Source organism: Chiloscyllium plagiosum, chromosome 37 (assembly GCF_004010195.1).
Source record: "Chiloscyllium plagiosum isolate BGI_BamShark_2017 chromosome 37, ASM401019v2, whole genome shotgun sequence".
Classification (NCBI taxonomy): domain Eukaryota; kingdom Metazoa; phylum Chordata; class Chondrichthyes; order Orectolobiformes; family Hemiscylliidae; genus Chiloscyllium; species Chiloscyllium plagiosum.
The window spans coordinates 25,909,461-25,923,420 of NC_057746.1; the positions used below are offsets into that span (position 1 = coordinate 25,909,461).

General features: G+C 46.2%; 1 protein-coding gene across 1 annotated transcript; it reads right to left on the reverse strand.

Moving 5' to 3' along the window:
• Positions 1 to 260: 260 nt before the first annotated feature.
• On the reverse strand, positions 261 to 13,564 carry rps18 (ribosomal protein S18). The gene is made up of 6 exons (XM_043678144.1): positions 13,462 to 13,564; positions 10,625 to 10,723; positions 7,896 to 7,982; positions 4,791 to 4,892; positions 2,176 to 2,267; positions 261 to 379 (listed from the first exon to the last, which is right to left on the reverse strand). Exons 1-6 carry the CDS (start codon positions 13,462 to 13,464, stop codon positions 304 to 306), a joined length of 459 nt encoding a protein of 152 aa, XP_043534079.1. The 5' UTR covers positions 13,465 to 13,564; the 3' UTR covers positions 261 to 303.
• Positions 13,565 to 13,960: the final 396 nt, after the last annotated feature.

The window sequence follows — 13,960 nt, forward strand, 5'->3', positions numbered from 1 at the left end:
ATCCAAAGTTGAGCACTTAGGTGAACTGTCCATGCAAATGTTCCAGGGACGTTAGTCTAGGTGGATCAGCCCTGGTAAATGCGGAGTCCAGGGGATAACTCAATGGCCTCTTTCCGTGCTTTAAGGATTCTAATTCCATGACAAGCCAGGAACACCTTCCTCAAAGGGTCTTCCAGTAGAGACAAGGAAAGAGTATGTGAGTGGAACACTTGATGAAATGGAGGACAATACGACCAGTTTGTAAATTAGCCAACACAGTATGTTTGACAAAACATTTATTGAAACATTTGGTGGATGAAGTATTTACTTCTTCTTGGACACACCGACTGTGCGTCCTCTCCTGCCTGTGGTCTTTGTGTGCTGGCCACGCACACGGAGACTGTGCAGAGAGAAGAAAACAAAACACAAGGCAACCATTAGAGGGAGGCTCTGGAACACAGTCACAGACTCAGTACAACAGAACGCAGCGCGGGTTTCACAGCGTGGCAACAACTGCAGGCTGGATCACCCAATAAATGAGCAGTACACACGACAGGTAATCCCGTCACCTTGCACTTTTAACTCAGGAAACATTAGTAACAGATGAACACTGACTTCTCAAGTCAGCGAGATTAGGGTCAATTTGCGATCTGGCAAAACACTCGGCCAATTTCAGGAGCAATGGTGAAATAATGTTTGATGCCCGGCCAAAGCAGCACAGGGCACCAGACTGTTTCAGGAAGACGAGATCCAAGAGAATGCAAAAGGCATTAAAGTGTGGTAACATTTGGCAGGGAAGGAGACGTTGAGACTGTTGAAGAAAAGGGTGGGTGAAGGAGAAAGAAATCGTGTGGTGACTCCATGCTCCAAAGTTTTAATAGGTCTTCGAATACCAAATCACAATTATTTGACAAGATTTTAAAAAGGCACACAGAGAACTTTGAAGAAATCAGAAAATAGAAAGTAAAAGGTTTACTGTTTATGAAACTGCCAGAGGGTATATCCCTGACATTAGCCCATCTCCCCTCTCAGGAAAATGAAAGGGACAATTTGGGGGGGAAAAAAAAAATCAAATCGGAGGAAAGTTCCAACGACAACTAAATATCTCAGTGCAGACGTTAAACAGATTCCCTTTCAGTGCTGAGGAATATACACGGGAGGAGAAAGAATGCAAGGCAGCCCAGATATTTCCAGACACTCCGTCATTGGCAGAGCTGTGTGCTTACTCACTCCACAGTGAATGGGCAAGGACAGTTAAGGATATCACCCTGGGAACATGCTTTCCTGCTGAGTCTGTAGGTTAGACAGCATCAGTGGGCTGAAGTCTCCAACACCCTTCAGCACTGAAAAGGGCTGACCAGAAAAATAAAAAGCAAACCAACTTTCACAGAATGGCCACAAGACCACTTTGAACGCACAGGCATTCTATCCTGAAGGTACTGGCTCGATGGACCAAAGGGCCTCAAACACTGGTTTCTATGAAAATCAGTCTGATAAAACCTCTAGGATCTTGACCATTTCCAGGAGTAGAGGGATTGAGTTTTGGAGCCATGCTGCAGCTGCATAAAACCCCTGGTGCAGCCACACTTGGAGTATTGCACACGATTCTGGTCACCGCATTATAGGAAGGATGTGGAAACATTGGAATGGGTTCAGAGGAGATTTACCAGGATGTTGCCTAGTATGGAGGGAAGGTCTTATGTGGAAGGGCTGGGGGACTTGAAGCTGTTTTGTTGGAGAAAAGGCGGCTAAGAGGTGACTCAATACAGACACACAAGATGATCAGAGGATTAGATACAGTGTGGATAGGGACAGCTTTTTTCCTTGGATGGTAATGGCTAGTACAGGGGGACAAAGCTTTAATCTGAGGGGTGATAGATATAGGACGTCAGAGGTAGGTTCTTTACTCAGAGGAGTAAGGGCCTGAAACACACTGGCCTGCAACAGTAGTAGACTCGCCAACTTTAAGGGCATTTGAACGGTCATTAGATAAATATATGCATGATAATGGAAGAGCGTAGGATGGATGGGCTCCAGATCGATTTCACAGGTCGGTGCAACTTCGGAGGGTCAAAGGACCTGCACTGCATTCTATCCAACAAGTCCACTTGAGAAAGCAATGCAGAGTGACAGTGCCGAACCAGAGCACTGGCTATCGGTAACGTTAACACTGAACCAGCACAGAACAGTTCTTACCCCCAGAAGTGTCGCAGACCCCTATGTGCACGGATCTTCTTCAATCGTTCCAGATCCTCACGCAGTTTGTTGTCTAGGCCGTTGGCCAAGACCTGAGATAGTGAGAGAAAAAAGACATAAATACACATGTCCAACCAACACAACTGTGCACAACACGACTGTATCTAATCACAATTTAAATACAGTTCCTTTAATGTAAGGAAACAGCCCAACTTCACAAGAATGACAGAACAATGACAATGAAGCACCTTAGGTCAGGTGACCAGCAGTCTGGTGGAAAAGGCAGGGTTTAAAATGAGTCATAGTTATAGAGCTGTACAACATGGAAACAGACCCCTCTGTCCAACCAGTCCATGCTGTACATAATCTCAAACTAAACTAGTCCCACCTACCTGCTCCCGGCCCATATCCCTCCAAACGTTTCTTATTCATGTGCTTATCCAAGTCTCTTTTATACATTGTAACTGTGCCTGCATCCACCATTTGCCCAGCAAGTTCATTCCACACACAAATCACCCGGAGTAATAAATCTCTTTCACCTTCAAATATGCCTCCTAGTCTATACGCCCCGCCCCCCCCACCCAAGGGAGCATCTATAACCCTCAATTTTATAAACTCTTAATGACAACTCTCATTTGGAGGAGGAAAGGGGGAAAATCGGTGAGCTGTCGAGTGGCAATTCAGAGATGAGGACCAAGGCTACAGAACTCTGACCATCAATGGCAGAGGAATTGTGATAGGGAATGCAGACAGACTGAAATATGGTGAAGCTGGAGGGGATCACAGATGGGAGGGACAAAGGGATGTGAAAACAAGAATCAGCATTTTAAATGTGACAATAACACAAAATCACCATAAAGACAAGATAGCATGCTCATATGGGATTATATACATAATTAGTTGGTCCAAGTGGTTTGTTTCTGTACAAGATCAATGTTGTTCACCACATATCCAGCTCACATCAGGTTAATGCTGCACGTGAGCCTCCTCCTCCCACTAAACACATTTCACCACATCTCCAAATCTTGCTTTCTGCAAATCAGATACTAGCTCCAGCCAGCAGTGCTGATACAAGAACAACTACCTTACTCCTCACACCTCAGTGGATACTCAAGAGGCCAATCCACCAGGCATCAGCGATGAGGACAGAATTAATTTCTTGATGGAGGATTGGCCAACAAATGGATCCACACAAAAGCAGTCAGTCAGACAGATAAAAAGGAAGAGGCAGCTTTGTATCCACAGACACCCTTGCAAGGGTGTACATCAATTGAAGCAGCTGAAAACCCCCTTCAGCTTATTTAGTGACAGACGCAAATGTTGCAAATACAATTAAACATTTCTTTCAGAAAATGTTATTGAAAGCTTGGATACCAAGGCTCTTTGATTAAAATGCAACCGTAGCCCGGTCTGGTGCAGGCAAATAACAAATATCAAGGCAAATAACATCTCACAACTCACTTCACCCAGACATGGAGATGCACAGCCATTCACCCCACCTTAGCTGCTACCTAACCCAAAAGGTCCTAGGGTGCGTTGCTAAACGAAAATGCAGGATCATAGCTCCTTGAAAGTAGAGTCGCAGGACAGGATGGTGAAGGCGGCTTTTGGTATGTTTCCCTTTATTGGTCAGAGTATTGAGTACAGGAGTTGGGAGGTCATGTTGCAACTGTACAGGACATTGTTGGCATATTGTGTGCAATTCTGGTCTCCTTCCTATCAAGATGTTGTAAAACTTGAAAGGGTTCAGAGAGATTTACAAGGATGTTGCCAGGGTTGGAGGATTTGAGTTATAGGGACAGGCTGAAGCTGTTTTCCCTGGAGTGTCGGAGGCTGAGGGGTGACCTCAGGAGATTTATACAATCATTGAGGGCCATGGAAGACACTGGTTTCAGGTGATTGGGGAAGATATAAAAAGGGACTCAAGGGGCAACTTTTTCCACACAGAGTGGTGAGTGTATGGAATGAGCTGCCAAAGGAAGTGGTGGAGGCTGGTACAATTACAGCATTTAAAAAGGCATCTGGCTTGGAAAGGGTGGACGCTAAGAAATTGTTTCCATTAGGCGAGGAGACTAGGACTCATGGGCACAGCCTTAGAATTAGAGAAGGTAAATTCAGAACAGAAATGCGGGACATTTCTTCAGCCAGAGTGTGGTGGGCCTGTGGAATTCATTGCTGCGGAGTGCAGTGGAGGCTGGGACGCTAAATGGCTTCAAGGCTGAGATTGATAAATTCTTGATGTCACAAGGAATTAAGGGCTTCGGGGAGAATGCGGGTAAGTGGAGTTGAAATGCCCACCAGCCATGATTAAGTGGCGGAGTGGACTCGATGGGCCGAATGGCCTTACTTCCACTCCTGTGTCTTGTGGTCTTATCTGGGCGAGCATATTAATAGGAAGGGTTTAGTGGGATTTGGGCCAAGTGCTGGGAGTCGAACCAGGTTAGATAGGGTATCTGATTGGCATGGACGAGTTGGACCGAAGGGTCTGTTTCTGTGCTGTACATCTCTATGACTCCGAACATCACAAAGTAACCTGGCATGTTCCAGTGGCAGTAATAACTTCACACAGGACTCCGAGCCATCGAAGTACGAAGAGATGCCGAACCATCCAATACCTGGCTGTATTTTCCATCCTTAACGTCCTTCTGCCTGTTCAAGAACCAGTCAGGAATCTTGTACTGACGTGGGTTCTGCATGATTGTGATGATTCGCTCGACCTGGAGGGGGAATCAAGGATGGTCAGTTATCACATCAACATCCAACCCAAGTCAATGTTCACCAATTCAGCTCTCATCACCTACCAAAATAAAACATACCCAAGCTAGCCAATTATAAAGGAGACCTTAGCATAATGACTAAAAATGACTGCCTACGGGATAGTAGGTGTCCACCTTCGCGGAGGAGACAGAGTTGGCGTGACAATTGCACAGCTTCGATTCTAGGCTATTCAATCGCTAGCTACCATGACATAATGGCACAATATTAAAGTCACAATGAGAAGAGGGCGGAATCAGAGGTGCTAAATAATAGCTGGTCAGTGCTAAGGTTGATAAACATCTTTTAATTAAAGAGAAGCTGGGAAGTTTATGGAGATAAAAAGGGTATCAAGCCATGGAAGAATCAGAAACTGATGAGAAGTTTAAAAACTGATGGATCAGGTACCAACGTACGTTAGTAGGCACTGGAGGATGAAATGACCCAGGTCAAATTTATGACTCAAATGTCTAATCAGCCTAAGTTCTGTAGGTAGCTAGGTTAAAATAAAACCTGAAGCCACTCTCGGTAACCCTTAGAGGAATCCACATGGCCACAATGGTTATACTACACAATGTTTCATCAAAAGGAAAAATAATTTGGATATAAAAGTCTACTCAAAACGGTTCGATCATTAAAACAATGAACCACTCAAAACAGCCCCAAAGAGGATTCCACGTAAACAGGATAGCAAATCTTCACATATCAGTACATCCTTGGATTCTTTTCCTGTCACTTATTGTTACCCATCTTCCCCTTAAATACATGCTATTCAGCTTTAATCTAGTCCACGGGTGAAATTTTCTGCTTTTCCCAATAGCACTGCTCTCAGCTCATGATGTATTCACACATTGATCCAACACCACATTTCATTTGCAGGAAGACCTGGAGCGTAGTGGGAGCTTCCAGGCTCCACCTTCATTCTCTGCAGATCGGGCGCATCACCCAAACTCTGCTCATTGGCTCCAGCCAGCCCCGGAGCTGTCACAGATCAGGTAAATTTAAAAAAAAAATACTGCCACGCTTACAGGATGCCTCCCTATTAGGTTCTCCTCAAAGCTGCCCAGGAGAAAAAGGAAGTCCTTTAAAAGAGGATCCCGTCTGACGAATGGATACTGGAAAAACGTGGCTGGTCAGAAGATCGGACAGAATAGGACAACAATTAAGAATGACGGGGGTGTTCCGGTTTCCTCTCAAGTCAAAACATGTGCAGGATGGATAGACTGGCCATGCTATATTGCCCAGTGACCAGGGATGTACAGGTCAGGTGAGTTAGCCATGGGAAATGCAGGGTTACTGGGATAGAGTCGGGGGTGGGTCTGAGTGGAATGTGCTTAGGGAGGGGAGGGGGTCAGTTTAGACTTGATGGGCCGAGCGGCCTGCTTCCATATTGTAGGGATTCTATTATTCTACGAGAGAAAGCCAGTTATTGCAAAGACAGTAACGCTTTGGATCGATTTCTTACACTTCCTTTGAAGTGAATGTTCCTCAGCCCTTGGCAAGTGAGCCTGGGAAATAATATGGGGAGAATAAGGAGATGAACTGGACACGCATTTTGCATTAGACTTCAATGGAGAGGACACCCGTAACAGTCCAGAATAGCTGTACATCGAGAAATGGAAGGGAGGGAGGAACTCAAGAAAATTAACAAACAGCAGGGACATGGTACTGAACAAATGATTGAAGTTGCAGTCTGACAAGTCCCCAGATCGTACAGAGTTCACTCCAGGGTCTCAGTAGTAGTGACTAGTGAGACAGTTAATACGTCAGCTCCAATTTTCTATAACCCCCCCCCCCAGACTCAAGGAAGGAGATAGTTTGATGGAAACGTACTGAAATAATTTCAGATTTGCGTACAATATTCTCCATTTGCCTGCCTGATCAGTGACTGTGGTTTATTTGTGGCCTACCATTAAAAAGAAAATCTCTTCACATACACCACTAAACCTCTCCCTCCCGCCTGCCCCAATCCTACCCCTCTAGAAACAAGGGGCAATTCCTCCAAATTTTTAAATGTGACCCACCCTATGACTGGACAGGGCACAAAGCTAATCCACAGCAAACACTCTTGGGGTTAACGTGAGGCCCACATATCACCCCCCCCCCCCTCCCCACCCAAACAGACTGAAGAGTGAGAAAGCAGAGAGAGAGAAAAACAAAGCATCTACAAACACGTATTCTCCTAAAACTGCCTATCAACAATTTAGAACACGCTAGTGCACAGTACAACTGACGACACACAGGAAAGATGGGCAGGTCCTGAAACACACCAAGTTAAGAGTAAAGTTGCAACCCCGAGTCAGAACGGAGGGTAGATTTCCACAGCTGTTTGTGACACCTGCACTTGAACAGGAATGGAAGCACAGAGAGAGAAAAAGGCAAACAAAAGCTCACCTGTTCTGGCCTACCACATCCAGCATTTAAACCACACTGCTAAAGAAGAACAAAGACATACCTTGCATCCAAGACAGAGGCAAGATGATCACACTTAAAAGAAAACACCAATTTATACTGAATAAAAACAGAAGAGAACAGAGCATGCTGGAAATCAGAAACAAAAACGGAAATTGCTGGAAAAGCTCAGCAGGTCTGGCAGCACCTGAGGAAGGATCACTGGACCTGAAAAGAAACCGCTTTCTCTCCACAGGTGCCGCCAGACTTAGAGGTTTTCCCAGCAGTTTCTGATTTTGTTTGTAACAATTTATAGTGAAACGGGGCAGGTGAACGCGTGCCAGTGAAAAGCAGTGATAGCAAGTCTTTCTCCTCACAACCAACCAAATGCCTGAAATGTCCTTTGAACACTACCTTGTTTGGAAAGCAATTCAACATTTTCACATTATTCAAAGCAAACAGAAGAATTGACTCTTGCATGAATCCTGCATTAACAGAAAATCAACCAGATCACGCTAGCAGCCTCAGACTGGGGGCGGCTAGGTGGTTGATCAACTGATACCATTCTCTCTCACCTCATCCTCAGAGAGCTCCCCAGCTCTCTTGCTCAGGTCGATATCAGCTTTCCTGAGCACCACGTGAGCATAGCGCCTGCCGACACCCTGACAAATAAACAGAGCAGAGAAATCAGAATTAACAGCAGTCTTGAGAAACCGGTGCACATTATAACGCTGGGTTGTAAAGTTCCAAGCTAATTTCATCATCATCAGCTGCACAGTTCAAAAGGGGCTGAAAGTGGCATACAACCGAAGGGAGGAGGAAAAGAGAGTAAACATCTTTTGGATATATCATTTAATGAGTCTGGCTGGCTGCTGGTTTACAACTCTTGTGGCTTGATCAACATGTGGATTGAAATCAACTCAAGGATTTGTGTGTATCACTGGCTGATACCCAAAAAGGTTCAAATTAATTGGCATCACATTTCTGAAAATCTAACGCTGCCAAAAACATCCAAAAGCTTTGACCATTTAGCTCAGTGCCGTCTACTCACATCGGTTGCCATTACACACCCTCCTAACCCTCATAAATAAGACAGCAGGGCAACAAGAGAACTTTTGCCACATATCAGCATTTATCACCCATCCCTCACCGCTCGAAGATGGCGACGAGCTGCCTTCCTGAACCACTCCAGCCCACATGCACCCACAGCAGAGAGGGAGTTGCAGGATTTTGACTTAGCGACAGTGAAGGAACAATGATACATTTCCAAGTCAGAACAGGGAGTCAATTTGGGGGGGGGCTGGGGGTGAGGGGGGTGGATTTGGAAGGTGCTATGTCAGAAGCCGTGGTCAATTTTCTGCAGACGTTTTTGAAGATGGTACACTCTGTTGCAACAGTGCAGTGAAGGGCGTGAATGTTAGTAGATGTGAAGCCCATCAATTAAGAATGATGGATGGTGTCAAGCTTCGAGCGCCACTGGAGCTGCACTCACCCAAACAAGGGGGGAGTACTGCATCACACTCTTGGCCTGAGCACTGTAGAAAGGAGTCAGGATGAGATTCAAGTGCTGCAGGATGCCTAGCCTCTGACCTGTTCTTGTAGCCATAGTATTTACAAGGGTAGCATTTTGTCCAGGACGTGAGGGTTCAGCAAAGGTAATGCCACAGGGCAAAGGTCAGTTCCCTCCAAAACATCTCAAAGCCATTTACAGCTGATAAATCATAAACTGGCTACAGCACAAATTCAGAGATTTTCTGACCCATCGCGTCAATACCAGCTATCTGCAAAAGCAATGAAATATCTCTGAAGTGTTAACAGTAACGCTCATCCCCTCCCTCAAAAATAAAAGGCAGGACACACATGCAACACAAGTTCAGGATCAGGGAGTGTGATTACAAATGAACGTGTGTATGCATAGACTCAACCTACTTTCTCACAGCAGTAGGGTCTGCTCGGTTTAACACGGAGAGGCAGGAGCAGCCACAATCACACAGGAGTCAAGGGGCTGGAATGGTGCCACCCTGCTCTTGCAGCTCACAGAGCGCAGGCAGAAGGGCAGCACCAGCAGTTAACTGTTAAGTAGGACTGGGCCATTGGATAGGAGGTGGAGCAGTGTCACTGCACTAGGTACTCCAGCATTAATGCAGAAGGGACGCAGCAGTGAGACTCAATGGGATAGGAGGGCTCTCCAGCTACATAACATGGGAGAAAAGGTTTCCAAGGATGCCCAGCAGAGGGCTCAATGCTGCTTCAGCTCAGTTACCGAGCATCAAGCAGACAGCTCATTTCAGTTCCGATGAAAAAGTCACCGCACTCAATGTTCGCTCTGATTTCTTCCCACAGATGCTGCTGGACCTGCCGAGTTCCTCCAGCGATTTCTGTTTTTGCTTCAGCCCATTTCATGGGTTCGGTCCTGGACATGTTCAGCTTCTGATTTCTGCTCATGACAGCCAGAAGGGCAAGCTGCAGACATCCAGAGGATGATCCACAACCACCTGATGAAGGAGCGGCACCCCGAAAGCTAGTGCTTCCAATTTACTTGGCGTTGAGAGATTTTTAACATCATCCAGAGGAATGGACAAGCCAGGCCAGCTTTCTGCCAGCTGCCCTCTCCTTAACATGGTGCCAAAAAAAAAGATAGCTGTCAGGCAACTACTGAACTGAAAACAGATTCTAGACCATCAACGATGCAACTCGATATCACCTCCAATATGCCAGCTCAGCCTTCAGCCGCACAACGACACGCTCAATTACAGCACCAAGTTCATGGTCTATAGTGTTAGCTGTCCTTTTGCCTTGATCCCCAACACAGACAACATACACTTCAAACCCCTTGGGATACATTGCAAGAGACACTTCCGCAAAATCCTGCAAATCCATTGTCAGGGCGATCCTCCAAATATCCTGAGGCCAACATCCCCAGTGTCAAGGCACTGACTGCATTTAACCTGCTGTGCTGGATATTCCACATCACTTGCAAGCCCTGGAACAAGTCTTGAATCCAAGCTCGGTCACATCAATCAGCCACCAGGAGGGCAGAGGAAACATTAAGGATGTCTTCAAAACTCCCCCGACAAAAACAAAAAATACGGGTCACCTCCAACCCAAGACCACCGAGATGGGAAAAGCAGAAGAAGATTGCTTCTATTACTCAGACTGGCTTTATATTTCAGACTCACTGATCAAACATCAATTTAAAACCACACACGCTGCCAAGATGGGATTCAAACCCGTGCGCCCAGATTATTAGGTAGTGACATTACACTACATCACTGCAACTAACAAACGAACCACAAATTCTTACCTTGATGGCGGTGATAGCAAATGCTATCTTCCTTCGCCCATCAATGTTGGTGTTGAGGACTCGAAGAATGTGCTGGAACTTTTCTGGAATAACCAATGACTGAAGGAGGGAGAGAGAGAAAAAAAAAGGGTGAATCAGCAAAGAACTACTATGAAAATCTTCCTGAAGCTCAAGACCTGCTTATTCAATACACTTCCTGAAAAGAACTGCAGACCTATTACATGAAGGGGACATAAGCTTTCCGACAAAATAGTACATCAGGCTCCTGATTAGCCAACGTGGAAGATCAGATCGTACTTCTAGCTGCAAAAGTCAGGGCAGGGTGTCCTTTGATACCACCGACTCTCTTTCTGGTTCTTCACAAAGAGAAATAGTGCGAGGCTTATTGAGCCCGCTCCTTCCCCTTGTCCCCCAGCACATTTCTCTCCCACAGAGGCTATGCATGGGTTTTTAAATAGATTCTTTACTCCTTGGGTTGAAAGGCTCATCTTGTGACGAAATGTCAGACATGTTGGGCCTTCACTCATTCAATTTTAGAACCCTGATGTGATTTTTTTTTTATAAGCAAGACTAATCAGGGCAGGTCTTACAGTTAATCGAAGGGCCCTTGGGAGTGTCATCAAATAGGGAGACCTAGAGCTGCAGATATATTGTTCCTTGAAAGTTGTAGACAAGGCAGCAATTAGCACACTTGCCTTAATTAGTCATTGAGTACAGGAGTTGGAATAACATGTACAGCTGTATGAGAGCTGAAAAATGTGTTGCTGGAAAAGCGCAGCAGGTCAGACAGCATCAAAGGAGAAGGAGAATCGACGTTTTGGGCATAAGCCCTCAGCTGTATGAGACATTGGTGACTACTGCGTAGAATTCTGGTCTCCCTGCTATAGGAAGCATGCTATTAAACTGGAAAGGGTGCAAAAAGGATTTACAAAGATGTTACCGAGACTGGAGGGTTTGAGTTATAAGGAGAGGAACGTAGGAGGCTGAACGCTGTTCTTATAGAGGTTTATAAAATCATGAGGGGGCATAGATAAGGTCAATAGCCAAGGGTCTTTCCAAGTAGGAGTCCAAAACTAGAGTTCAAAGGTTTATGGTGAGAGGAAAAAGATTTAACAGGGACTTAAAGGGCACATCTTTCCACACAGAGGATGCTGTGTATATGGAACAAGCTGCCAGAGGAAGTGAGAGAGGTGAGTACAGGTCAGTTTGCTATAATGTGCATTTCATCAGCATGAATTGGCTCTAACACCATTGGCGAATCGTGGACGTCGTTTGGATAACTTTCTACTGAATGGGTAAAGCAATTTTCTTTAAGCAATCTTCTACAGCACAATTTCCTCTAGCACCAGGTTGCAGATGAACACTTGTGTCACGTTACAGCAGAATGACCTATACGTTTAAAAGGCACTTGAGACAGACGCGTGCACAGAACAGGTTTAGAGGAATAGGAGCCTGAAGCAGGCAAATCGACCAGTTCAGTTTAGGAAACCTGGTCAGCATGGAAAATTTGGGTCGAAATGTCTGTTTCCAAGCAGTATGACTCTAAACATGATCTTTGACAGGATGGATACCAGATGATGTTCCTTCTTTTGAGGGAGACTGGAAAGAGGGAACACAATAGGAGGCCTTTTTTTCTCTCTCAAAGGGTCATTAGTCTGTGGAATTCTGCTCCCATGAGAGCCATAGAGGGTAGGTCCCTGAAGGCTGATTTAGGCAAGAGTCTTAATTGTCAAGTGTGAGAAACGAAGCTCACTGTATACCAAGATATAGAGTTAAGGACCACACATCATCAGGTTATAGTCCAACAGGTTTAACTGGAAGCCCACTAGCGTTCGGAGCGACGCTCCTTCATCAGGTGGTAGTGGAGAGCTTTGTACACCCCAGGAGAAAGTGAGGACTGCAGATGATGGAGGTCAGAACTCCCTGAAGAAGGGCTCGTGCCCGAACCCTCGATTCTCCTGCTCCTCGGACGCTGCCCGACCTGCTGCGCTTCTCCAGCGCCACATTTTTCAGCTCTGTGCACCCCAGTCCAGTCCAACACCGGCATCTCCAAATCATAGCAAGACACAGCTACTTGTAGCCCCAACCCCCCCCCCCCCCCCACCCCCCTAAACCCCACATGATTCAACCTTGTGATTTTTGTTTTGCAGAAACGACAACATTTGCCAGCGCCTCTCACGTCAGGGGTTGTTTTACAGGAATAGTGTTGGCAGACAGAAAAGTGTAGAGGTAAAAACAATGACTACAGATGCTGGAAACCAGATTCTGGATTAGTGGTGCTGGAACAGCACACATCTCACACCCACCCATTGCTACTTTCTCGCCACCCCCACCCTCCTCTAGCTTATCTCTCCATGCTTCAGGCTCTCTGCCTTTATTCCTGAGGAAGGGCTTTTGCCCGAAACGTCGATTTTGCCTGTCCTCGGATGCTGCCTGAACTGCTGAGCTCTTCCAGCACCACTGATCCAGACAGAAAAGTGTAGGTGACACTGCCAGCGTTCGGGGTGGGACTTTACTGAGCAGCCTAGCCCTGGGCTCAAAGGGCCGAGCGGCCTAGCCCTGGGCTCTCGGCCACAGTCAGAAACCCCCCCCCCCTACGGAGCGGGTTTAAACTTCCACCAACACCACCGCAGCTGGGATCTTGCTGTGCCCGAGCCCGGCTGCCGCGGTTTTCCCGCGCTCCCTCCCCCTCCCGACAGCCCCGCTTCGAAACAAAAATAAATAAATAATACAATAAAACAAGATGAAAATAACCTTCGCTGGCCGCAAACCTCCCCCACCTCCCCCCCCGGGACCGGCCGATGGCGGCGGATTCGAGCGGGGCTCCGCAGACTCACCATGATGGCGCCTCGTCTCGGTCTGGAAAGGAGGGAAAGAGGAAGTAGGTGCCCACGTTTTATCCGGCCGGGTTCGCCGCCGGCTTCCGGTGGGCGCGCTGTCTCAGCTTCCCCGGAACGCCGGGACCCTCGATTCGAGTTCCGCCGCTGGGTGTCTCCAGCAATTAATAGGTTTTAAGCAAAAGTACTTTTGACCAGCGTCGAGCTAAAGTGCTTGAAAGAATAAAGGACGTTGGATTTGATGTGCATTTTGTTTCTGGGACCAATTTACTTGTAGCAATTGTCCACCAGTGCTCTGTACTGTGGGATATAGGTAAAGCAGTGTTACTTCTACAATTATAATTACTTGTGCAAGGTAAATGAACTCACACCAGGGTGTAATTGTTTCAACTAAGAGCTGAGTCAACTGGAATGCAAACTATGTGGAGGAAATACATAATTGTTTTTGTATTAGCTAAAATTGTATGCAAGAATGAAACGTGACTGCAAAACAATGGTA